At 38.2% G+C, this 25,092-nt stretch overlaps 3 protein-coding genes across 4 annotated transcripts in view; 1 reads left to right on the top strand and 2 right to left on the bottom strand.

Moving 5' to 3' along the window:
* Positions 1 to 1,990: 1,990 nt before the first annotated feature.
* Positions 1,991 to 6,287, bottom strand: LOC118748908 (DNA repair endonuclease XPF). Its single transcript, XM_036483648.1, has 9 exons — positions 5,870 to 6,287; positions 5,649 to 5,810; positions 4,991 to 5,587; positions 4,776 to 4,930; positions 4,106 to 4,710; positions 3,722 to 4,045; positions 3,397 to 3,636; positions 2,820 to 3,335; positions 1,991 to 2,758 (listed from the first exon to the last, which is right to left on the bottom strand). The coding sequence occupies exons 1-9, from the start codon at positions 6,169 to 6,171 to the stop codon at positions 2,552 to 2,554; spliced, it is 3,108 nt and encodes a 1,035-aa protein (XP_036339541.1). The 5' UTR covers positions 6,172 to 6,287; the 3' UTR covers positions 1,991 to 2,551.
* An 869-nt stretch (positions 6,288 to 7,156) lies between these two features.
* On the top strand, positions 7,157 to 10,401 carry LOC118748907. Its single transcript, XM_036483647.1, has 3 exons — positions 7,157 to 8,848; positions 8,937 to 9,008; positions 9,074 to 10,401. The coding sequence occupies exons 1-3, from the start codon at positions 7,219 to 7,221 to the stop codon at positions 10,204 to 10,206; spliced, it is 2,835 nt and encodes a 944-aa protein (XP_036339540.1). The 5' UTR covers positions 7,157 to 7,218; the 3' UTR covers positions 10,207 to 10,401.
* A 6,212-nt stretch (positions 10,402 to 16,613) lies between these two features.
* LOC118748904 (serine/threonine-protein phosphatase 4 regulatory subunit 2) overlaps positions 16,614 to 25,092 on the bottom strand; it is a 31,073-nt gene continuing 22,594 nt past the window's right edge. Inside the window, exon 3 of one of the 2 annotated variants that reach the window (XM_036483644.1) lies at positions 16,614 to 20,611. In XM_036483644.1, coding sequence (XP_036339537.1) covers positions 18,708 to 20,611 — 1,904 coding nt within the window. In that variant the 3' untranslated portion in view covers positions 16,614 to 18,707. The remainder of the gene's footprint in view (positions 20,612 to 25,092) is intronic. The other variant, XM_036483645.1, reaches the window with a different exon arrangement.

The raw sequence follows: 25,092 nt of genomic DNA, 5'->3' as shown, positions 1-25,092 counted from the left end.
TTTTAAGCAGAAGATTTTATCAGTACATTCAAAGATGTAGAATATGATGGACTTGAAAATTATGCCGGCTACATAATTTCGAAAATGGGGTTGATGACTAGGTTTCCGAACGCATGAAGAAAGTGATCAAAATTATACTTCCATATCGTCGTTTAAAGTACAAAACCGCGTATCGTCGCTCTGCAAAACCGCGTAACAGACATTTTTTGCCAATAATTGGATTTGCTCACGCAAGATCTTGGCTCAAGCCTTTTCCATTCGTCCTGAAATATACTAGCCAGAAATGTGATTGCTTTATAAAAAAGAGAACCATTTTGAAATATGAGTGTTTTTTCTCTCTAGAAAATAATTTATGCAACCTCATATAGGCAGTTTTGCATTTTGTTGATACGCTGTTTTGTACTAATACGACGTAAGTATGTTAATTGTTTATCGGAGGGCGGTCTGTTCAAGCCGTTTTCAGGTTTTTTTTTACTTTAAGTTCAAAATTTGTGAAAGCTAATTTTTTGCAAAATCTGATGAGAAATTTAAAAGTAAATTTGAACCTAAATATAAAAAGGTTTTAAGTATTTGGGAATAACATTCTTTAGAATTAGATTTTTAGATCGAAAATGAAAAAATAACAGCATAATGCGCACGTGGTTTTTATTATGAAATAAAAAGGACAATTACGATGAAGTCTCCTTGATTTGAAATAGTATTACATTGGTATAAATATTTGAAGGAAAATACTCCGATTTATTGTTTTAATATTACCAAAGTGGCAAGGCCGATGATAATACTCACAATTTATGACACTTCAAAAAATTTTATTATCCGTCAAAAGTTGTTTATTGAAACTACTTTCTTTTTTGTATCATGAACAAATTGTAAGATTCACTGTCATTTTCCCCAACGAGAAACGTTTGCTTTTCGTTTGTGACAATTGTACCATAGGGTGCGTTTTATATGTATGCAAACGTTTCAATTACGTGAAAAATATTTTTTTCTGTAAATTTTCATATCCAATTCAATTAAAAAATATATATATTTTTTTTTATTCATTGCAGCCATTCGTTTTGTGTTTGGTTATTGCATATGTGTACATATGTACATATGTACATATATTTTTCTCTGCACGATTCATTTCGTTCGTTGTTTCGTCTGTAACTACTAAGCTACTGTAGTGTACTATGGCCAAAGTGAACCCAGCCGTTTTGTTTTCGTATCGTACCGAACTGTTGAAGTAATAAACGAAACGAAATAGTAACGTACAATCTAGTTTATTTTCGTACCCTGGCGGGAAAAAATTGCCAAAAATCAACGGTAATTCCTACTACTAAAACTTGCAATTTATTATAATAGAATTGATTGGGCTACAAATCGGCATACTCAAAAAAATCTAATTCTAAAAAATCTGATTAAAAAGTTGAAATTCTTCATGAAAATTTGCTGAATTTTCGCGAGTTTTGCAGAAAGTTTAGGAATTATATTTTTATGTTTTTTGTTGTAGCATGAACCATATTTTTATACGAAATTAGCGAAAAAATATTTGAATGAAAATTGTTGCATATATTATGAAAAATTTGCTGTGCCAATACTTTGTTCCGGCAGTGTATGTATTTTCAGACTTTTCTTAGCTCATGTCAGTTTATTGGTTTCATAAACCAATTGAAATCCCATGGCCGCTTTTAAATTGTGATGATAATTAATGTAATCTTAAGCATACCTACATACATTACAAAATTTCACATTTGTAAATGAACTTTTAGTTTGTCAGTTACTTTCACAATTCCTTTGAGTAATTGAAAAAAAACTACAAAACTCCTGCAATTCCAGGTAATGAAATTGGAAGAAAATAGATTATATTTTCAATTGATTTCAAAGGAATTGAAAAAAAAAATTAATTGCTAGCACGTAATTGATTCCAATTACAATATGAAATTCCTTATAATGGAATTCAAAAAAAAAAACAATTACATTTGAAATTACTTCTAAGGGATTGAAAAAGTAATCAATCCACTAACTGTGGACTGAATGAATTGATTTCTAATTACAATTACTTAGAAATGCAATTGCAATTGTAATGTTATTGCATTTACCCAGCTCTGTCAACAGCCTACACAGCGATGCGGTCAGATCGAGTCTCAGCACGCGCAACCACCGTCTTAACAGCTACCTCTCTCAGCTGAACACAGAAGTGGCAAACACCTGCCCAGCATGGGGGCAAGGTCCTCACAGCGCACAACTTCTCTTCAGATGCACCTCCAACCCAACGAAGCTGACACCAGAAGTGCTCTGGACTGCGCTCATCGACACCACCTACCAGATTCATCGCCCTCAGGCTTGCAGATTCAGAGAATGAAGATGACGACACATGACAGAACCTGGGGGTTGAGCACTGTTGCTACAACAACAACAATAACCTATATGTTAAACCAAATCAGGGCTAGTTATTCAATTCTGAAACGAATTTTAATTCTTCAATAAATATCCTTTTTAAAAATGCACTTAAAAAAGCCAAAAACTGGGTACAAAAATAAATATAAATGAATATTCTTTTTTTCAAATTTCATTTCTTGAATCGCCTCTGCACACCACGCGCCGCCACCGCAGCCGCTGCGCCACGCCGGAAGCGCGAATGATTACCAAAAGATTTGCCAGCAACCAGGGCAGCTGCGCCGGAAACCTCATCTTTCTCGGGCAAATGCGCCACATGCAATGCATCCCACAACATGCGCCCGTTCTCTTGCGAATCAAGCATTTCGCCGAGCTCAACCTGTAACGAGAAGAAAGTTTACGAGTTCTACAACAAAAAAAATCGTATCTAACACACACACCTGTGTACGCCTTAGCAACTCCTTCAGGGAACCACCTTGACGCATTAGCATATGTACATTACGCGTATTTACGCCTGGTAAGCGCAGCAGAAAATCGTAAATATTGGGATTATATTTTAGCTCCTCGGTGCTGCTGCCGGCTTCGTCAATACCGACAGCGGCTGCTTGCTTTGGATCAGGTTGAGGTTTACCCAACTTTAGCTCCTCGAACAATTGTGCGGTGGCATAAGGACTTGGTGACCATATGAGGCGTAATTTTGGAAAGTGTATTGTGAGCAATTGTAGCTTCTGCACAATATCAGAGTGGGTAGAGCTGGTGTTCTGTGAGAGCATATATTTACCCTGGAGATGAAATGGTTTATTCTGATCAAATTCTATCAATAAAATAGGCTTGGCATAAAAACGCTGCATTTGTATGCACTGATTGTATAAGCGGCCGGAATTAAGTGAACCGATTAGATCAGAAATTGATTTGCGTTCAACACAAGTATCTGGCGTGAGTATGTAGTCGCCGATCTGGAAAGTAAACCCAGAGAGTTTTAAGTGTTTGGATAAGTTAGTAAATTAAATGGCGTACCGTTATAGTAACTGGCAGCACTTCCATACCACGTTTGTGTATCAGGCACGGTAAATCCGAACGGAATTCACGCATGTCAACAATGATTTTGGGTGCAGCAAATGGCACAAGACTCGCTTGCCCACCTGCATTACGGCTAGCGGCATTAGCCTCCTCCAAACCTTCGGCCTCAGCGTATGTTTTATAGAGTATGAAAGCTTCATCGGTTTTGCCGTCCTGATACTCAGGTATGACCATTACCTATGTAATTTAAAAAAAAAAAAGAAAATACATTGTATGTAGCCAAAAAAAAACTAAAAATATCAGCTACGAATTATCCTCTTACGCGCTTCGTCTCAATGATAAATTCGAATGCCTGTTTTTCGCGTCGCAAGCTCGTCAAGTAGGACTGCTCTTCAACGGTACGAGCATGCAATAGGAAAAATACACGCATACGGTGTTTCGCTGGACGGTGTTGACGAGCTTCGTATACTTCCAATTGCCTAATGGCAGTAACATTGCAATGATACATAATCACATATTGTGGCTGTATCTCTTCTAGTATGCGGTCGAGTCCCATAGCACCATCACGTTCTGTCTTAAATGTCTGTATGCAGATTAGAGGTTGATTTCGTGCAGCTACAGCGGCAGTGATGTCCAAATTTTCCAGCTGTAAACAACGGAATGTTATGAAAAGTATGTATTCAAATTTACTAAGCTACAAAGGTACCTCCGGGAATGGCTCAAAAACTGAAGTATTGACATTATTTGCCGCAGCGCCACCAGCATCCGCATCAGTGCCAATCACACAGAACGTATCATCACCATCGCCAAGTTGCGTCATTGTCAGCATATAGCTTTCTTGAAAGTACGTAGCTGTGAGCGGCTCATCGCCATCAGCGCCAGTCAACAGCTGCGTTAGTTCATCTATCGGCGCGCATTGACCTTCATCGTCAACATCTATCCCATCAATGGGCTCTTTCCCTGATTTCTGTGAGCTGCTGAATTTCTGCGTATTCGCCTGAGCGGCAGCTGCAGATTGTTCAAGTTGTGTTAGCGCTTTTGCAATATCTTTAACATTCTTCAGTTTATCATAGCTAGCAGCCAGCTTTCCAATTGGTATTTCATGTTGCATAGCGGCGTAAAGCAAAAACCGCTCACCACCTTGTGTGAGAAACTGTCGCAATTGGAAACAAGTGCGTGTATCTTGACAGAGAATTAGCACTTTTGGCGGCACCAGACAATCAGGATGTGAACGTTTCATGTCACCGGGAATCTCAACTTTAAGTATTTCAGCCAGGTATTTCCATTTAGGACAGGGTTCAGGTTCAAATTCTGTATAAAAAGAAATTTATAAAAACTCTATTGACATTCATAAAAACTAGAGTTAAGGCACATACCGCCTTGTGGATTATAAACACGCTCCTTTGATAGCTTGAATAGCTGCTCAGCTGAGTCCAGCAGCGTCCAGCCAGAGTTACCTAGCGCATATTCTGTTGTGCGGTAGCGTTTCGTTAGCGCATAAGCGGCCACAGCATCGTGATATATTGTAGAGCTAAAGAAGTGTAAAAATAAATTATAAACAAAAATGTAGACCTCCGCAAAACAAACTTACATCATCAGATTGCGCAAAATTTTCAAATCCGCCACAATCAGTTTTGTTTGTGAGTTCAATTGATGCCAAATGCAGTCCAGCTGCGCTTGCAGAATTTTATGAAACTTCTTAGTTATGCAATTCTCCACAGTGATCTCATCTAAATCGATCAACCGGTTAATACGCTTGATTTCGCGCACCAAATAATTCATTATATCGAGCAGATGAGTTTGTATCAACGTCATTTTCTGGGTCATTGGGACATGTAGTTCAATTGTTTGCGCCTCGTAGGGTTTTAGTGAATGTTGTACGATAGCATGAAAACGAGGCCAAATAAAGAGTTGTTTTACAAAGAGATTGCGCATAGTACGCTCTATGTGGCCATAACCAATTGTAAATGCTTCAGCGCTGCTGGAGAAGGCTTTAATGAAACCGATTTTGTTACGCATGCGATAAAGCCGCAAAGCAAATGCCTCCTGGCAGGATTCAATGATTGTGTGTGCGCGCATTACCACAATGCCGGTTATCAATTCGATCGGAATACGATTCTTCAACATATCAACAACTAAAATGCGGGTGCTTATAAATTGGATACCACCCTCCAAGTAAACACGTTCGCTGGAACCGAAAACAGGGCATTAATATTTGCTAAAGTGCAACAAGAAATAATTGTGCTTACCGCTCTGTGGCAGTTGTAGCTACTTCATGCACATATTTTTGCTCTACTTTCGATTTATAGTACTGCTCTTCCCAATCAGAACAATTTATTACGAGCACTAAGTTGCCGGGATCACTGTAAACTCGAAGCACATTGGTTAGTACGCGGTCGTAATGTAAACCTCTGCAAAGTAAAATAATATTTAAATAAGGTAAAAAGTGCCTCGCTTTACATTTACTTACTTGGCGCAAACTATTAGACCATCCGCATTTACTATATCCAGAAAAATTTGCCGCTCATATTCGAGCATTTGTACATCTTTGCGCTGCAAATATTCCTCAGCGGTCATAACGTTTGCTAAATCTGCATCGTCATCTTTAAACCCAGATTCTTCTCCTTTTGAAGGTGCCTCGGCGCCTGCGGACGACGCCTTATCAGCAAAGGATTCAGTGTCCACTTTGCTATTCTGCATGGCGTGTTTGGAGCATGAAGGCCTACAGTCGATGTCATCGGCACCGGTTTCCTTTTGCTCTTCGCTTTCCATTTCGAAAACCAGATTCTATACGTTTATGTCCAATATTTCATCAGATCGCGCTTAATTTCACCGGTGCATAGAATTGTTTACAATTTACAAAACAGCTGATACCTAAATAAATATAAGACATACAGCGGACCTCAAACTGTTATGCAGCATAGGGTGGTTGAAACCTGTGAAGGAATTATTAACAAGACTTCAAAATGGGCACGTTCAGAAGGCGCGACAGCTCAGTAACTGTTGCGATTGTACCTTCTGAACGCGTTGTTGTGTACTTCTGATCAACTGAACAGTTGCGTGTTAGATGATCGTAATTTTTTTCTGATCATTTGAGACAACATGTTGTGTGTTGTTGAATTTGACAGTTAACGTATCAAGTCGTTCAGAAGACGCATTACGATCACTGATCACTCAACTGCTGCGCCTTCTGAACCTACCCATTAGGTGCGTTTGTTTAAAATCTCCAGTTAAAACCAACCAACAGCAAAATTCCGGCGAAATGTCACCAGTTCTCTTACAAGAGAAAAATATCCAAAACAAAACGCGAACAGAAAATTTGCAGAAACTTGCAAGTTAGACGAACAGCTGATATAATTTTTGTTTACATTCAAAAGTGTAAAATTTAAAACGTACGAGAACTTATTACAAAGTGGTATCCTGACACAGTTTATTGATTAAACAAATAACTACATACTTACTTCTTACAAGTTTAATTCGTCGCATTTTTTTCATTTTTAACTTCCAAACCAAAGAAGGTAAATCTATTTATCTATCTAGATTTACGTTCTTTGTTATTACTGGAATAGCGTTCACGTACTTTTTTCTGAATTTTTTCTATGAGAGCGAATTCTTAGAAATAAAATTACTGGAGAGTTGCTGGCAAGTTACTGGATAATTTGTAAACAAACACAACTAGTATAGGAGTTTTACAATTGTGAATACTATTTTCTTAATCACCCTGTTTTAAGTATGCATTCTAACGCTGCCTAGCACTATTTTAAATATATTTGTTATCGCTTTTTGGTGCGCGCCGCACAGATTACTCCATTTATAATCATGGAAAACAACGACAGTGTGGATCCACTGGAGAAGATAATGGAGGAATTGGATGCTACCAATGCTGATTCAAATCCATATTCTCCACAAACAAAGGAATTGCCGCATAGGCCAATCGTAATTCCGCCTGAGATCAAAGAAGAACCCTTGGATAGTGGGACGGAGCCTGTTGCAACTACAACAACCACAACTGATAATTCTGAAACCGCTGAAAGTGCAGAAATTGGAGAATCAACTGAAGATGTTGCTAAAAGCACGCCAAATGCCACAGGTACAACTACCCAAGGTAGAGAAGATAAGCCGTCTGTGACGCAAACTACTTTTGTTACAACAACTACCGACGCTGTGGTAGGTCCACCAGCCGCAGAAACTCGGCATGCTAACGTTGTGCCAACAACTTCAATGTCGACGCCACATGTTCCACTTGATGCTCAAGTTCAAATAAAGCAAGAAAAACCAGATGACGAGGTCGAGGCGCCAACAGTTTCCGCAGCATACATGACAAAGAGCGTAGCTAGTGAAAATGAACCCGCCGACATATTACCCAGAATAAAATCTGAACTTATTGACACAAATGATTCTACTTTGGTAGTAAATATACCACTTCCACCGCCTAACCATGTTACAGTACGCCGTAATACCATAACGCTAGGCGCCAAGGATACAAATGTGTCGGCTAAATCTCTTAAAAATTACAACATGGAAGATGGCGAGCTCGAAATGGATGAAACGCTGCCAGATAATTTTTTTGACGACCTTCTACAAAATGCCGACGATATTACAGCGGCAGCTTTACATGCGCCGACTCCAACAGATGCCCCGCAAGAAAACCCAAGGATAAAAAGCGAACCTATTGATAGTTCAAATGCTGCAGAATTTACACAGTCCGCACCAATTCCAGATAATTTCTTCGATGATTTGCTGGTCGATCATGTTGCAGAGCGAATAGAAGATGTAGTTAATCAAGATCTGGAAGAAAAATATTCCGAACGTCTAAAGGAGTTGCAACAATTAGAATCTATTGATGAGCGCTCAAATAAGGCACATAAGAAGCATAAAAAGAAGAAAAAGAAATCACATAAACGTTCGCACGCTGATGCACAAGATGATGAAGAGCATATAGACGGTACGAGAAAGCGTAGTAAGCGAATTCCACGTAGTAACAGCAGAAGTCCTAACTCTAGAACAATAACGCTGATAGACGACAGTGGTAGCAGAAGTCCTGAGCGCGGACCACAACGTACGCGAATACGAGTGAAAAGTGAATTTATGGAGATTCCTGATAGTCCGCCACGCAGTGGCTCGCTGTTTCCGCATGCTGCAGCTCAACCATTTCACCCATCGCCTTTGCCTTTGGATATAGTGAATTTAGATACAGACGAACCGGAGACAAGCAGCGCAGCAGCGGCAAGAAGGGCCATGCCACCAAACGTACACAACCGCATGATTCGCGTGAAAAGCGAATTCGCAACATTACCAGCGCCAAATTCTGCGCCACCTGCTGACGACGATGGTCCCGATATTAGCTTACCTGTGCAGGAAAGAGAGCTCTTTCAACGCCGTAGTAGCAACAATAGGAATGGGCTTATTATTGATATGACTACGCCATTGGGCTTCAAGCGAATAAAACGTAAGTAAAATGTTTAAAAAAAAAACTTTGTTATATACATACTACATACATATGAAATTTGTAATAATTTTTAACATTGACTCGGCAGTGGAAAAGGACGTTGAGAAATCTAGAGAAAAACAAGCAAGTCTGCTTTCGCCCAAGGATAAAATTCTACATGGTGTGTAATAAATTGACACTTTATTATAGTGTTTTAAAAGTTTTTATAATCGATTGGAATTTCAGCAAAGCAACGCGCAATCGACGCAATTGAGGCACTCAAAAAGGGTAACAACCCAGAGAAAAATCACATGGTAGAGCTTATATATACAACAACGGTGCGCAAATTGCCCAACAGTAGCTCTTATTACAAACAACAAATTTACGAAAATCGTTCGCCATTACACAATGTCAACAATGTCCATTACAAATTCAATTCCCACGCTAATCAATTCAACTTGTACGAATGGGGCTTGGAAGCAATGCCTCAAGTAGCAGGAAAAGTGGCTAAACTGTTAGGTTTCGACGCGCATGCGCTAACCGAAAAACTGCGCACAGTCCAATTGCCGCCCAAGCTGCAAAAGATCAAACAGGAATGCCTGGAACAGCAAGCTGACGAGCAAATGTCACAGCCACAGACGTCATTCCTCGTTACAGTCGCCACGCAAACAAATGAAGTCACCGTCTTGGAATCGGCGGCGGAGAGGCGTAAAAACTTACACGATATTGCGGTACAAGCTATGCCGCCGCGCAATTGCGCCGCAACGCAAACTACAGCATTATTAGCTACGAGCACCAGCGGCTACGATGATCTGCCATTGATGCAGCAGATTAATACTTTAAACGAAAATCAACTAATGGCTTTAAGTGATTTTGCCGAGCTAATATGCGAACCTGTACCGGCAAATGGCTTGGACTTGTATCGCACGCGGCAGCGCATGATCGATATCTATAAATGCGCACAACTACCTTCTGCACTTGAGCCTGCTCCACCGCAAATAACGCAGATGGTGTTACCACCATCAAGGCCACGCGATCCGCGTATAGAACATATGGCGGGGATTCATGAATCGCCACCACCAGCGCCACCGTCACGACATGTGCATACAACGCACGCATCGCAGCAACCACATCGCATTCGGCCAGCGATGCCGCAACAGCACCACCCATCAATGCCCACACAGAATCGCCCAACAATGCCCACACAAAGTCGCCCAACAATGCCCACACAGAATCGCCCAACAATGCCCCTGGCCCACCCACGCGACTCAACTTTACCGAAAGTGCCGCAGAAAATACCCGTCATTTCAAATGTACAATCGTTACATCCAGGGCCAGAATCTTCAAAATATTACGGCCGTGGCGGCATGCGACGCTGAATCAAAGTTACCTCTTACAAACAATCGGCTAATACATATTTGTTAAATAGAGTTTTTATAAGCTATTATAATACAAGATTTGATTGCTTTAAACTTCACAAAGTCAAAAAGTTGTACATGTGCTTATTGTAATAATAATAATAGTATAGTTTTGGAATCAAATCGACCATGGAAAATATATATGTCTAGTTCAACTAGTTAGACACAAGTTGAAAAAAATTAATTTTTGAACATCGTCTTTGAGCTCTAGTTTTTTATGATTTCATGTAGTAATCCAGTTAAATTCATAATGCTAGGAAAGACTGGGACGCCCTCATTCTCATGATTTCGCCTCATCTTAGTTGCAGCAATCCAGCGATATATTCCACTCGAGTCTTCAGCGCTAGAACGAGTACAATATTCTCCGAAGAGATCGACTCTGTGAATTCGGCGGCGGTAAAGATTTCCTTTTGCATCGTGCCAGTACATTGAACATCCTTTGGCTCTGTTGGACCACCAGCGGCCCAGAGGGATATCAACTACCTGCCCACTGTAGACATTATCGGATAAGCCTCATGACTTTGTCACCTTAAAAACCCGTTTGCTCAACGTGGCAACGTGTCAAACCCTACACTTGCTTCGTATGCCAGATACGTTTACGCCGAAAAACCATCTAAGTCAGGTGCAATACCTGCAACGGATGGAGTCGTCTCAGAATATGCTCAAGTCTTCGAAACCCACCTACACGCTGCCGCCAACAGCTCCTAGTTCCTCCAACAATCTGATCGGTGTGTCGGTTCAGAATATACCGTATAACATGGCATAAGCTAAGAGCAACACCTGCCGCCGCAAACACATTCTGCGATGCCGCTGTCGGAAGCGGCTGTCCTAGCCGATGATCGAGACAACCTTCGCAAGGCCGATCCCGAAATCTCGCAAGAAGTGGGAAGAGAATTTCGAGACTTGTAATTTCACCTCTGGTATGAGCAAGCTTTGGTCAAACGTGAGGTCGGAGCCACATGTCGAGTGACCAGAAGGCTGCACAAACTCGTAACTCGTGAGGTTTAGGTAACCATCGGGAAAGCGAAAGCCATGACATGCAAGCCGACGGAATATGCATGCTGATGCTTAAAAAATTGCATCCTGCGGGAGTATATTATCTCACCAAGGTCCTTAATTTACCCATGGCACTCTCATCGTTTCATATATCTGGAAAACGAGGAGAGTGACCCCACTGCTTATGCCGTGGAAACCCGCCGATAAAACTGCTTTCTCCGGTAGCGAAAACTCTTGGGGCTTTGCCACATGATCCAGCGAGACTTCAGCACTTAACGCCATTAACACCGAGATAGCTCGTGACCTGAACCGAAACCGCCCCTGTGAGAGAACAGCCCTGTTAGTGTTGGATTCGTCAAAGGCATTTGTCACCGTCAACCACTCCACGCTACTAGAAGACATGGGCATTTTCTTTGCCACCGGGACTCAAACGTTGGTCAGCGAATTATCGTCAGTAATTTTTAGAAACAAAACGAGAAAACCGAGGAAAATTAAACAGGGGGTCCACAGGATGGTGTCCTTGCTGCTGTTTAATTTTATATCTCAAAGCTCTATCATCCACCAAACGGAGTCTCTATTGCCCCATGTGCTGACGATGGCGTACAGTAATGGACTTGATAACCCGAAAGTTAATAGTTAACTCTCCGAACTTTCTCGCTTCTTCACTGCAAGGAGCATAACCCTACCCCTTTCGAAATCATCGGCAACCATTTTTATCACCTGGACGAAGGAGGGCAGACTACAGCTGGGAATTCACGTCGATGGCGAACCAACTTCAACAGTGAATAACCTAAAAACTTTCGGAGTTACCTTCAATAGTCTACTCTCCTTCATGGCGCATACAACCGCATTTGTCAACAGAGTAAGTATAGAGCCGCAACAAGGTCCTAATGTCGCTAGCCGGCAGCACCTGGGGCAAAGACAAGGAAACGATCGGACCTCAACTATGCAGCGCCCGCATGGTCGCTGTGGACTAGCAGGACGCAGTGGACGAAGCTACAGATATGTCAGAATACGGCACATCGGACCGCAACCGGATGCCTTCTGATGTCGTCACAGCAGTCTTCACGACGATGCTGAAATGCTCCCAGGAGCATAACATGATGCTTACCAAACAGTTCTAAGTAGGGTGTCACATACGTGGGCAACCGAACAGACATATGCTTGCAGCAAAGCCCTCGCCTAGGCACGTCAGAAGGCATCTATACGAACTAACACACGAAATCCAGAGGCTCATAAAGCGACCTCCAGACCGACTGGCTATGTACGGCATTCACTGCTAGTCGGCCTCAACTTACACCGACTCCCGACTCGTAAATGCCGTTTTGGGAACACAACCGCCTGACGTGGACGAGACAGAGCTTCGTCTGCCTCGGCAGAATATGTGCATATGTGCCCAATAAGTGCCCGGCATGCGGAGATACACCTCAAGACTCGAGACACTTCTTCGCATGCCCCCTAAACCACACTCAACTAACGCTCCTGTTACCCGATCTAAGCCTAAGTCTACAAGAAAAACATGAAGATTACAACAACTGACGTGACCACTGGACCGACTGTCGCTTGCTGCTGCAATAACCACAACTCGAAGGTCCATTATGGTTTACCCAGCAAAAAACGTTTGCGCCTTAAGAAATAGTCTATGATGTTTTCAAAACCAATCAATAAATAAAACACTAGCTTAATATTTTTAAGATTATCAATTACATGTATTACATATTTTCAATTTATAATTCGTTTTTTTTTGTTTAGTTTTTATTTTGGATTTTTTAAATCGCTTGCATTTTGCATTTGATGATTTTCGTTATACTATTTCTTTTTGCTTTAGTTTTTTTTTCTCTTCATATATGCATGAATACTATATGATAAACTATTACTAAAATTTATTGGAGTATGTATGAATGAAGGGTTTCAATTAAAAATATGTATGTATATGCGGCGCTAGCTTATACTAATTTTCTTTAAAAAATTTATGGAGATAAAAAATTATGATGCAATGAAAAAGTTTCATTTTGCGTTTTTACGATTTCCATCGAAAAAATAGTTCTTATTTAATGTGTGCGATACATATGGTTACCTAATGGTGAAAAGGTGACAAGACCATTTTTTTTAAAATTGTTCCAGAGAGACGAAAAATAGATGTAGTTTCGCATTATCTGTCATTCTGCATCAAAAACTAAATTAAAGTAAACTTGGACCCTTTTCACTTTTAGGTAACGATATGTATGTATGTATGTATTTAAAAGAGGCTCAAGGTAACGTATTAAAGCATAAATTTTAACTTGGGATGATGTACATACATATATGTATGTACGTCTGTGTATGTAAAAATACCTTTATATCAGGGCAATTCATCTAGACACGTAAAAGTGGCTTGTAACCACATGCACCTCGTAAGCTTACTTCATTTTGTATGCGAAACCGGTTTGTTTACGAGGTTAAAGGGTATTTACGCATATAGATGAATGCCTATATTTTCTTTTTAATAATTCAAAAGAAAAAAATTAATTAATTGCTATTAAAGCAATTACTTTATATAGAAAAAATTTTAATTTTCGAAATAATTTTAGTTTAATATATTATAATTTAAAGGTAAAAATACACCCATTTTTGTAAAGGAAACATATTAACAGATTTTTTTACGAACAATATTATATTAAACACAGACTCTTAATTTTCGTGAAATGCAAATCTAAAAACATTTCACTCCTGTAAGAAATATAATTTTCATTAACAAATAATTAATGAAAAAAAATTTTTAATTTTTTTTTTTAGACAAGATATTTTTATTATTTATCATATAAGTATTGATTCTCATAAAATGGAGAGTTTCCATTGGAAACTCGAAAACTCTAAATAAAGTTGTCTGAAGGCAACTTCTCACCAGAATTAGCGCCCAAAAATACATACATACATACAGTGGTGGGAAAATAAACAGGGATACGACATTTTAACAAATTTATCCCATTTTTCTTTTGTTAATTTAATATTTATTATTTTTTTTATAAAAGTATAGCTCATTATCTAACAAAAACCATATAATTTCATATTTCAAACTTCGTGCAAAAATTATAAAAATTCTGCGAAATTGCATCTAAATTTTCAACTTTTTAATCAGATTTTTCAGCCCATTAAATTTTAGTAGAATAAAGTCCAAGTTTGAGGTTCGTATAAATTTGCGTTGATTTTTGTTAATTTTTATTCTGAATGTATTACGCAATTATTTCCATACGAAGAAAATTGTCGAACATGCTTTGTATGGAAGAAAATCTTTAAAAAATTTCCAAAAATCAACGCGATTTTTTAGCAACATAAAGCTTACACTTCATTCTAAAATTTAGTGGGCTATAAAACTACATAATCAAAAAAATTCTAAAAAATCTGATTGAAAAATTGAAAATTTAGATGCAATTTTGCAGAATTTTTATAATTTTTGCACAAAGTTAGAAATATGAATTTATACCACTGTATGTATGTCAAAAGTTTTTGTAGTAACAGAATGAAGCTTTCCTCATAAAAAATTTGGTAAAAAGTAAAGGAAGTGAAAGTTATTGGTCAAATTATATCCGGTAATATAGACCCGACTGAAGTGGGTATGTTAGGTGACGTGAATTAGAGTGGGACTCGTACAGCTAAGGTTTTATATGTCGGCTTGTGCGCTGAAAACCAAAATGCCTAAGAAGCTTGGTGTTGAGTTCTACTCTTAAGTGGGAAAAATTTTTCCAAGCGCTATGACTTTCGACGCTTACGCTGAAATATAAAACTTACAGCTCAATAGAGCACTGAAAGACTTTGAAAGTGATCTTACTTTATTAACCGGAGTTTCAAAGGTCCTAATCAGCCAAAGAAAGCTTGTTTGAAATCGAAGGAAAAAAAACAAAGTTTAAAGGAAAAATTTCTTTGCAATTTAAGAGAATAATTGAGGAAGTAATCTGACCTTATAGAATTCTCGCTGAGATTACAAAAGCAATTGTTTGAGTTATATTATTCGGTCTTTTAGTTATTTTTGATTTATCTTGCCTACAGCAATAAATGTAAAAAAATAAATTCGTGAATGCACATTTTTTTCATTTTACTGACATTTTTTTTGAAATGATAGTGAAAAAACAAACCTTTGATGGTTAAAACATAAAACGTATTTTATGGTGTTTTCGTTTCTCCCAAAGCTTCTAAGAGCAGAAATGTGCCTTCTTTCATTGCTGCAGTGCGACATTTTAAGAAGCGAACACAAAATTATCCCACCGGAAAAGAGAAAGTAACAATGAAAAGGCGGATTTTTTTTTTTTTTTTTTTTTGTAGAAACGAAAACACCTTAAATACTTTGCAAAATGATATTTTCATTCACACTTTCCGCAGGGAAAAACCTTTCAAGGTGCATAGATCAATTTCCTTATTAAATATTTTCGTTGCGTCAAGCCAAATATATTTCTTTGGAAACATTTTTGTATACCCAACTGCCACAAGTTGTGCGCCAAATTATTTTATCACTTTAAAAACGTATTTTGCATTAAAAAAAAACGGTTATGATGACGATAATCATATATACTTGTATACATATATTACTGTTGTAAAAAATCAAATACTCAATGCTATTTTCTTAATTATAAAAGTTTTACATAACATGGTAGCTTTTTCACGCAATGCTCCGGCGCAATTTATTAAAAAAGAATTCTTATATGTATGGAACTTTTGTTGATTGGAAGTCATCAGAATATGTAATAAGCAAAAGATAAGAAAAAAATAGGCTAAGAATTGTGCTAGCAAGTGCTCTACAGTAGAGTGATAACACTGTACGAATAAAATTAGCAAATTCAAAGCTGTTTGTAATATTTTCAGGAAGTGTTAAATGTATAACTCAAGGCGTATTTAATAAGGTGGTGTTGACCGTATATAAGTAAAAAATTACACTAACAAATTATACGCTGATGTCCATACTGTCATTGGTATGAGTTACAACAAACACATCATTTTGACGTAATGGCCTCCACGGCGAAAAACTCAGCTGTCGCCCCAACACCACCTTGTTTAATACACCTTGGTATAACTTATAAATTGTTTGAGGTGGTCTTGTGATAAAATAAATAGAAATAAAAATATATATATATATATATATATATATATAAAGCAGAGTACTAGCACGAGTAGTATGTAGCTCACGCAATTCATAATATTGTCGTTTTAAGCAACAATCTGATTTTGAGGTCAACCATCACCCCTGACAAAGCTTCAAAGGGCAGGGAATGTGCCTTTTTTGCCTTAAAAGAGTGTGACATTTCTCACCGCTTGTCTTTATATTAGAACCGAATACGAAAAGGGAAACGGGCAATCAAAAGTCGAAATTTTTTGGTAGAAACGAAATCACCATTAGTCGCTGTAGCACCTCGCAATAAATGGAACGCGCCCAATGACAGTGAGAGACTTGCACATTATTATTAAATATGTAACTTTTTTTTACTGACAAAATGGTCAGCCCTTACATTTGTTTCTCAAACATATTTGGTTCATTAATGTAATTTCAAAGAAGAGAAGAATCCGGAGTTATAGTTAATTTCTTAGCAATTGGGGTGAGTAACCGCAGATTTCGGTGTACGATGTTCTTCCTGTGTGGGATTTTTAGGTTCGTTTTTTCTGCGCTATCGAAAGCCATTCCCCCCGGAACGATTCATATGTATTGCTTACAAAGGGCCGCAACTTAGGCAACATTTCCCAAAACTCTGTTATGCCGAGATTTATGTCTGTCCCAGGACCGCCAATGTAACATCATTCTCCAAATTTTTTTGGGAAATATTTAATGCTATTCATTAACCCTTAAATGTAGGCAGATAGAGAAAATACTGCCGCTAGTTGGTTGGGCACCAACCAACATAATGCGTCAGTTCGTAAATGCCTTACTACAAAAAAACAGTCCCTTTTATTTCAAACGGTTTAGTGCCAAATTGGAATTAAATTGCGAAATTGCGGCATTGATATGATCTACAATTTATGAATAAAAGAGTTTAATCATCTGCAGTGATACTGCGTCTTAAATTTACGAACTGACCCAACTTGAAGAAAGGCGCAAATAAGAATTTCTGAATTCAAATCCTCGCTGCTATTAGGTTCTACGGTGCTACTTATCATGCATTGGTCTGAATGCATTCCCCAATATGCACACCATCTGCAATCGCTAGACAAAAGACTTGTTCGAGTTGCAATAACAACCGCAGTATTGCGCGAGCCGTTAAAGTGTCACGACCGATTTGAATTTCTAGCAACCTTGTATCAGTGGAGCAGTTGCAAGAGTGTTGCACATTTTCATCAGTGCTGCGTATTGTCGCTTTTATTATGACCCTAGAACAAGTCCAAACTGATTGAGCACTGCTGCCACAACGAAAACAAAAAAAAAATCGTTTATTCGAGTCAAGCAGCAGTTAAGTAACGTCTATGGTTGTGCTCAGAAATGCATCAATTTAGTTGCGCAAATAAGGCCTTTCTATCACTTGTAGTTTCGATAAAATGAGGCTGATGCTTTGGCGGGATGCATCTCTGAACACAGCCTGTTTGTTATAGCCAAACAGTTTTGTGATTCGCGTAAGTCCAATGAATCAAAATTACGCTATTATTTTTTTTTTTGAAAGTCTCACAGCTAAAAGTTTAAAATACTTCAATGCTAAAAATATAAAAATCTGTAAAACTTTTTATGTAGTTTTGCCTAAATTTATCAGCAACACTATTTTGCTCTCAAAATCCTTTATCCAGCATTCCAGCAAATTCTTTTAGCACAATTCTTATTCAAAATAAGTAAGTAAATAATAAAAACAGAAATTTTGTTCAAAACGGTGTTCGTTGCACCACAAAATTAAAAACCAAGCAGTTTATTTTATTATTTTTGTTTTTATGTTTCATTTTTCAATGGTTCATTTAATATTGTTGGCGCGCTTTGATTAAACAAATAAAAGTAGATAAAATGAATAATTTTTAATACCATGTTAAATAATTCATTTTGGTTTAAATTAAATTTAAAGAATGTACACAAAAGCAAAACTATGTTGCTCGTTGTCCATGCGGTGTTACAAACATATATTCGCCATATGGAACGGAACGGAACGTTACAAGTACGCTGCTTATTGTGTAAAGTATATGTATGTATGTTTAAATATTTAATCGGGTTTTTATGCTGCCAACTATATTTATCTCTTTTTCTTTTGTTTTTAGTGTTATAATTGTAATTTTTCTTGTTCTTCTTCATAGTTTAAATTAACTTACATCCAAATTTTGTTTACACATTCATGTAATTTTGCTTATGCGCCTAAAAACCCGCTACATATTCAAAAAAAAAAAAATGTGTTAAGTATGAAGAATCGCTTTGCGTCGCATCGCGTCGCATTTTCGCCGTCGTCGACGTGTCTCACAATTAAAATATTTTTTTATCGTATTATATGCGTGTGGAAAATATTATTGTGTGAAATTGTTATGCTGCCAATAATTTACTGATCCATTGCCTCCTGACTAGTGTCATCCACCTCCATGCCAGCCGGATCGTCCTTGGACGGTGCTGTTGGCTCGTTGGCGTCAGTGGCCATTTCAGTAGCGGCATTCGACTCGGCCATAACAACTTCATCGACAGCGGATTGGGGTTCTTCGATCGGCACATCGTCCATTGGCTGGTCATTGAGTGCTAGAGTCGGTGTTGGAATTTTTGTAGCTGTTGGTGTTGGCGTGGGTGTAGCTTCAGGAACTGCAGCAATGGCTTCGGCTGATTCTTCGGCTGGTGCTGAAGTGGTAGCAGGTGCGGCGGCGCTGCTCTCTTCAGCTGCGGTTACGGTATCAGCAGTGGTGCTCTGTACTGCTTCGTCGGTGGCTGGAACTTCACTTTCGCTAGCGGCAACGGCGGCAGTGTCAGTAACAGCTGCGGCGCCGTCATCAGTCGTTGGTTTTTCGGTTTTAGTGGTTTTAGCTGTTTTAGCAGGTGATGCGGCGACTTTGGCCTCCTTCTTCTCCTCATTGGTTTTGTTGACAGCCCCAACAGAGGGCTCTTTTAAGACCACGGCTTCTGCCTCGTTGGTTGCAGCCGCAGAAGCTTCAACTTTCTGCTCCTTTTCTAGCTTTTCCACTTCTTCCACAGCGGCTTCAGCAGTACTTTCAGTCTTTTCGGGTTCTTTTGTTGACGTGGCAGTGGAATCGGTCTCTTCAGCTGTGGCTTTGGCATCCTCAGCTGATTCTATCTTGTCAGTGGTAGTGGTAACCGCTACAGCTTCAGCAGTCGCTGTCTGTGGCGCAATCTCTACTTCCTTTTCTGGTGTGCTAGTCGAAACTTCTGCCTTAGATTCAGCATCATTCTCATCTGACTTAACAGGCGCCGGTTCCTTCTCGACACTCTCTGTGGCTTTAGCGCTGTCCTTATCACAACCACTGGCAACCGGCACCTTGGTTTCTTTCGTTACCTTAGCAGTTTCAGTCGATTCCTCAGCGGCTGCTTTCTCATCTTCAGGCTCAACCAATTTTTCGGCGATCTCAGTTGTTACGGCAGCTGCTGCCACAACCACTTCTTTTTCACCCTTTTCAATCTCTTGTTTTTCAATTATCTTCTCCTCTTCTTCAGCTGACTTCGACTCAGCTTCAGACACTGACGTTTCTTCTTTCTTCTCAGCCGCATCCACTTCTTCGACTTCCTTTTTCTCATCGGAACTAGCAGCGTCAACTTCAGTTTTGACTTCAGATTTCTGCTTATTGTTGGCTTCTGGCAACACTTTAGCTTCAACCTCTGCCTCCACAGCCTTCTCTATTTCTTTTTCTGGCGGTTTGTCAACCGTTTTCTTTTCTTCTTTCTCTTCCTTTTTCGGCTCTTCGTTCTCAACCTTTGATTCTACTTCTTTGTTATCAACCTCTGGCATTTCAGCATCCTCTACAGCTGGCTTAGCCACCTCAGATTCGGCCTCGCCATCAGCCTTATCATTTTCCTTAGGCTTTTCATCGTCCACCTTCGATTGCTTCTCATCTTTAGCCACAGCTGTGCTGCTCTCTTCTCCTTCAGTCTTGTCGGCAGCCTTTTCTTCTTCTTTCGCATCTAAATCCAGCTTTGCCTTCTTCGGATTTGGCAGTATATCATCATCGGTTGTGGCATGCTTAGTAGCAGCGGTCGTCTCAGTCACAGCCGGCTTCTCTTTAGGTTCAGCTGCCTCTTGGGAAGCCTCGCCATCAGCTGCTGCTGCTGTACCGTTGCCGTTGCCAGTACCGTTGCCGTTTTGCGTTTCCATGTTGAAGAGCGACTCATTCTCCATATCGATGTCGACATTGACGTCCAGCGACAAATCACCGTTAACAACAGAGTCCAATGAATCCCCGTTTTCACTTTCAGTACGCTTACGGCCAGGTTCGATGGTGCTCACTACTGGAGTTCATAAAAAGAGAAAAGAAAAGAAGCCATTGTTGAGTATTTGATACCAAGCAGGAGCAAGTAGTGGTAATAGATATTCAGTGGGTAAAATATGCATACATATGTATGTATAATTAAAATAATATTGAAAAGCATGAATTAAAAGTAAAGTTCATTGAAAAGCATGAATTAAAAGTAAAGTTCAAAATAACTTTCCTGGGCAATATGACATAGTACAGGAGGTTTGCCATTGCCTGCGGAGGGGGACCGCTATTAGAAAACTTCTTATTTCTTTTGTTTCTAACCACTACACCACAGGTATGCACAGCAACCCAGTGATCTATTGTGCCCTTCACAACATTTTTTCCAGCCTCAAGAAATATTGTTCACTATTGCTATCACTTGAAAAAGCTCCTTGCCGTTGCTATGTTTTCCTGAAGAAGTAAACTGTGCCCTCAGGTTAAGTAGCTTAAGTGACTTTAGAGTGTTTGGCTTTTAATAAAAACAAGTAATTTTCAAGCAAAAAACACCTCTGAGGCAAAGAATTTTAGAAATCGGTTAACCCGGTCCAAATTTACGCGATAACATACATTAAAAAAAAAAAACATATATATTCCGACGAATTAATAACCTCCTCCTTTTTTGCAGCCGGTTAAAAATAATAATAGATAATGTGTTCAAACTGTAGCCGCATTGAGTTTAGAATCCTCTCACGTCTTCTGCCGAAAGCGTATCTCCCAGGTCTAGTAGATAAACGGACAAATATCTTTCGACTATATTCCTAGCATTTTCAGATGCCGTATTAGTTTGCAGTGCCTTGTAGGATAAGATATTCGGCTCTATGCTGAATAACGATGTCCATTTCATCACTTTTACTGACAATGACGATATTCAGTATGGGTTCGGCTTTACTGAACTTCGCCAATTATGTAAGTACCCTCAATGGGCTCGGAGCCATGAGCTTGAAAGATAGTGCCAAAACTAATTTACCATACTTTAAAATAGGTTATACTTCCTGCTGTTAGAACCAAACTGGGACTTAACTATGTATGCTATTCAATAGAAAATTATTCTTAACATCATCGATGACAGGGCCTTTTCCTACTGAATGAAATAATGGCAGTTTTTGTGGGAAAAATCGCTGATATATTTTAATCAATTCTACTTATTAATAATGAGCAATAAATCAAAAAAAAAATAATCGCAGCTGGATATTAGTAGTGTTCTTTTACAAATTATCCAGTAACTTGCCAGTAAATCTCCAGTAACTTAATTTCTGAGAATTCGCTCTCATAGCACATAAGTACAAGAACGCAAAACCAGTAATAATTTGCAAGTTTTACGAACAGCTGATTAATTTGTTGTTTATTCGCAGCTAGTTCCTGTTAAAACAATATATATTATATTTAAATAGGTTTATTTTGTCAATTTCAACTATGAAAACCTCATAAACATTTCTTTTATTAGTTTTAATTCCACCCAGTAACATGCGATCAGCTGTTTTTCTCACTTGCAAGTTCTTACCAGCAAAAATTTATCCAGTAAAAACTAGCAACTTCTCCTCAGAAAGAAATGTCAATTTGCGCTCTCAATTTCCCCTTTCTTACAAGTGTTTTGGGTACAAGAACACCAAAACGTGATAGTTAGTACAAACTGGTACAAACTATCGCGTACAAGAACGCTACTATTATCTACACCGATTTCTCCAAAGCATTTGATAAAGTTGATCACTCTATGCTTTAGCATAAATTAAATACATATGTAAGGCGTAATAGGTTCTTTACTCAATTTTTTCTTAAGATTTCTAACCGTTAGGAAGACGTTTGTGCAGATTGGCTCAACAAAATCAACTTTATTCGTTGAAGTGTGGTCGGGTATTACCCAGGGGACACCTTGCGGCCCATTGCTGTTCCTTATTTTTATTAATGACCTATCTCGCTATTTACGTCATGCGAAACGTCTTATGTTCGCTGATCATGTAAAATTGTTATTAAGAATCAACAATATATCCCCGACTGCCTTAAGTTGCAGGATGATGTGCATTCGTTTGAAAAATGGTGTTCTTTTAATAATTTAAAATCATATACAAAACGATACACCACGGTACTACCTAAATAAAAAAATCTTGGAGTCATATTGACAATATGATTACATTTGCCAGTCGATTTTATAGTTTCAAAAGCTTTTGGAATGATTGGCTGTATAAAAAGCAACAGCGCGGATTTTAGAGATCCTCTAACTATAAAAAGTCTGTACACTTCTCTTGTAAAAAGCCATTTGGAGTACTGCTATTCCTAATGATTCACGTAATGATGAGAGGTGACGCATGGTGTCGGTTTTCAATTTCTCAGATTTAATATCACTCTGTACCGCTAAAAACTTTATAACTTCAAAAAAATAAATCTTATTGCACATCTATGTGCAATCCCAGTTCTTTAATTTGACTTCTTTTTTTGGAAATTCGAAATAACAACGCAGATCTAATGACCTCAAAAAACAAAAATAGGCGGCAACCCTAATTAAAAATATTATCAATATTTCATTTAGCTTGTGTATAAGTGAAACAAATTCAACTTTTCAAACAGGTGGCAATCCCTTTTAAAGTATTTTTAAACTAAAATCTTTTTACGTTGAATTTTATTTTTTAGCACATGGCAACTCTCAAAGACATAAAAAATATGCAAAATTGTCAAATTAAAGATTTGTTAAAATTCTTTCATTTGACAGCGATTTTTAGTATTTCATATAACTTGGGTATAAAATAATTACATTCGACGTCTCAAACACGTGGCAACCGTCTTTAAAATATTTTCAAACTTATACCTTCTTAAACCCCTTTTGTCTGACACCCATATGGTTATACCTTATTCACTTACCTAATTCCTTTAATTAAAATTTAACTCGATTTTTCAAACATGTGGCAACCCTCCTTCGCGTAGTTAAGATATAAAGCTTTTTACAGCCATTTCGGTTGATACCCACAGCGATATGACTTTTTAAATAATTTAAGGTTAATTTTTTAACAGGTGGCAACTCTTTTCGAAAAAGTATAAGCCTTATTGAACATCTACAGCCTAAGTCCTTTCATTTCACACCTCACTTTTGAAAATCGAACGAAAGATGCGGATCTGAGGGCATTGATTATTAAACAATATGTGTTTAATTATTTAATAGTGGCCGTTCTTTTTGAAAAAGTAAAACCTATTTAACATCTAATTTTTGAAAATCGAACGAATGGGGCAGATTTGATTTAGACAAAAAATCCTTTCGCGTATTATATTATGCATCTTGTAAATTATGATATCAATGAACTGATAACAAGATGTATCCGATTGTGTAACAGTTACTCTTCTGTCATAGATTTTAGTAGTTCGTTTGAATATTTTAAACTTCATCTCCTTAGAATTTTTAATTAAACATCTGTCCTTATACCATGTCCCCACCAAAAGGTTAATCATCTCAAGTCGAACATAACCACATCACTAACCATTGCTGTCCACACTGAGGTTTGAGGTTTATAAAACAGTAAAAATGTAGAAAGCAGTGTTGGGATTACTGAAACTCGATTCAGGAGTAAACCCTTCAAAAATCGGAGCAAAAACAAATTTTCAGTACCGATTGGAATTTTTAGTTTCGCTTTCGACTTTAAACATTTTCTATTCATGCATAAATAAGATTAAGGTAATTTTGTATTTTCCATAGAGTATAATATATCTAACAGACCCTTTTTAGAGAGCAATAGTACCTAAACCTTTCTACTTTATATAAATTTCTTTCAACATATGTCTTTCATCAACTTAAGTAAAGTTCTGCATCCGCCAAGTTTTGCATCCATATATCAAAAAATCACGAGGTGACTTTATTGACTCATATTTATGAACAAGTTTCTTTTATCTAGTGAGATTGTGCTTAACTTTAAATTTTTTACTGAAACCAGGGGGTGAACACGGGCCTTAGAGTGCAAAAAACGGAATAGATTTGAAGTCAAGCGGAGTAGAGGAGTAGATTTCAATTTTTTTCAAAAACCGAAGTAAATCTAATATGATCGGAGTGGCAGTCCGAACACTGGTACGGAACGAAATTTTTAAATTTTAACGCTAATGACCCACATATGGCAGAAAAGCACAGGGTTGTATCAGATTTTCGACGTGGTTTCGAGTTGGTTTTTAACCGACTTCACAAAAAGGAGAAGGTTATCAGTTCGTCGGATTATTTTTTCTTTTTTTTATGTATGTTACCGCATAACATTCAGCGGAGGTGAGTCCGAACACTGGTAGTGAATATTATTTCCAAATTTAACGCTAACGGCCCGAAGATGGCTTAAAAAGCCAGGCCATTCCGTTATTCGAAACAGTTATTCGAAACAAATTTTGACGATGCATTTCCGAAAATTTTTTGCAGATTGCTTTTAATCAGGTTTTAACTTTTTTTCTTTTAAATTAATTGGAATTTTGAATACGCAGTTTTATAGCCTATTAAGTAGCTACACTGCCTAT

Source organism: Rhagoletis pomonella, unplaced genomic scaffold (genome assembly GCF_013731165.1).
Source record: "Rhagoletis pomonella isolate Grant_MI unplaced genomic scaffold, Rhpom_1.0 Rhpom_scaffold_00013, whole genome shotgun sequence".
In the NCBI taxonomy this organism is placed as follows: Eukaryota; Metazoa; Arthropoda; class Insecta; order Diptera; family Tephritidae; genus Rhagoletis; species Rhagoletis pomonella.
The sequence above is the reverse complement of the archived record's forward strand: the minus strand, read 5'-3'. Positions and strand labels throughout refer to the sequence as shown.

Bases quoted from the DNA above. Each gene is read 5' to 3' on its own strand.
- LOC118748908 (XM_036483648.1), bottom strand. From the start codon at position 6,171: ATGGAAAGCGAAGAGCAAAAGGAAACCGGTGCCGATGACATCGACTGT. The intron at 3,637-3,721 runs GTAAGAGGATAA...TAAATTACATAG, and splicing joins TTATCATTGAGACGAAGCGC to GTAATGGTCATACCTGAGTA. The intron at 3,336-3,396 runs GTACGCCATTTA...TTTACTTTCCAG, and splicing joins TGCTGCCAGTTACTATAACG to ATCGGCGACTACATACTCAC.
- LOC118748907 (XM_036483647.1), top strand. From the start codon at position 7,219: ATGGAAAACAACGACAGTGTGGATCCACTGGAGAAGATAATGGAGGAA. The intron at 8,849-8,936 runs GTAAGTAAAATG...TTGACTCGGCAG, and splicing joins GGGCTTCAAGCGAATAAAAC to TGGAAAAGGACGTTGAGAAA. The intron at 9,009-9,073 runs GTGTGTAATAAA...TTGGAATTTCAG, and splicing joins CAAGGATAAAATTCTACATG to CAAAGCAACGCGCAATCGAC.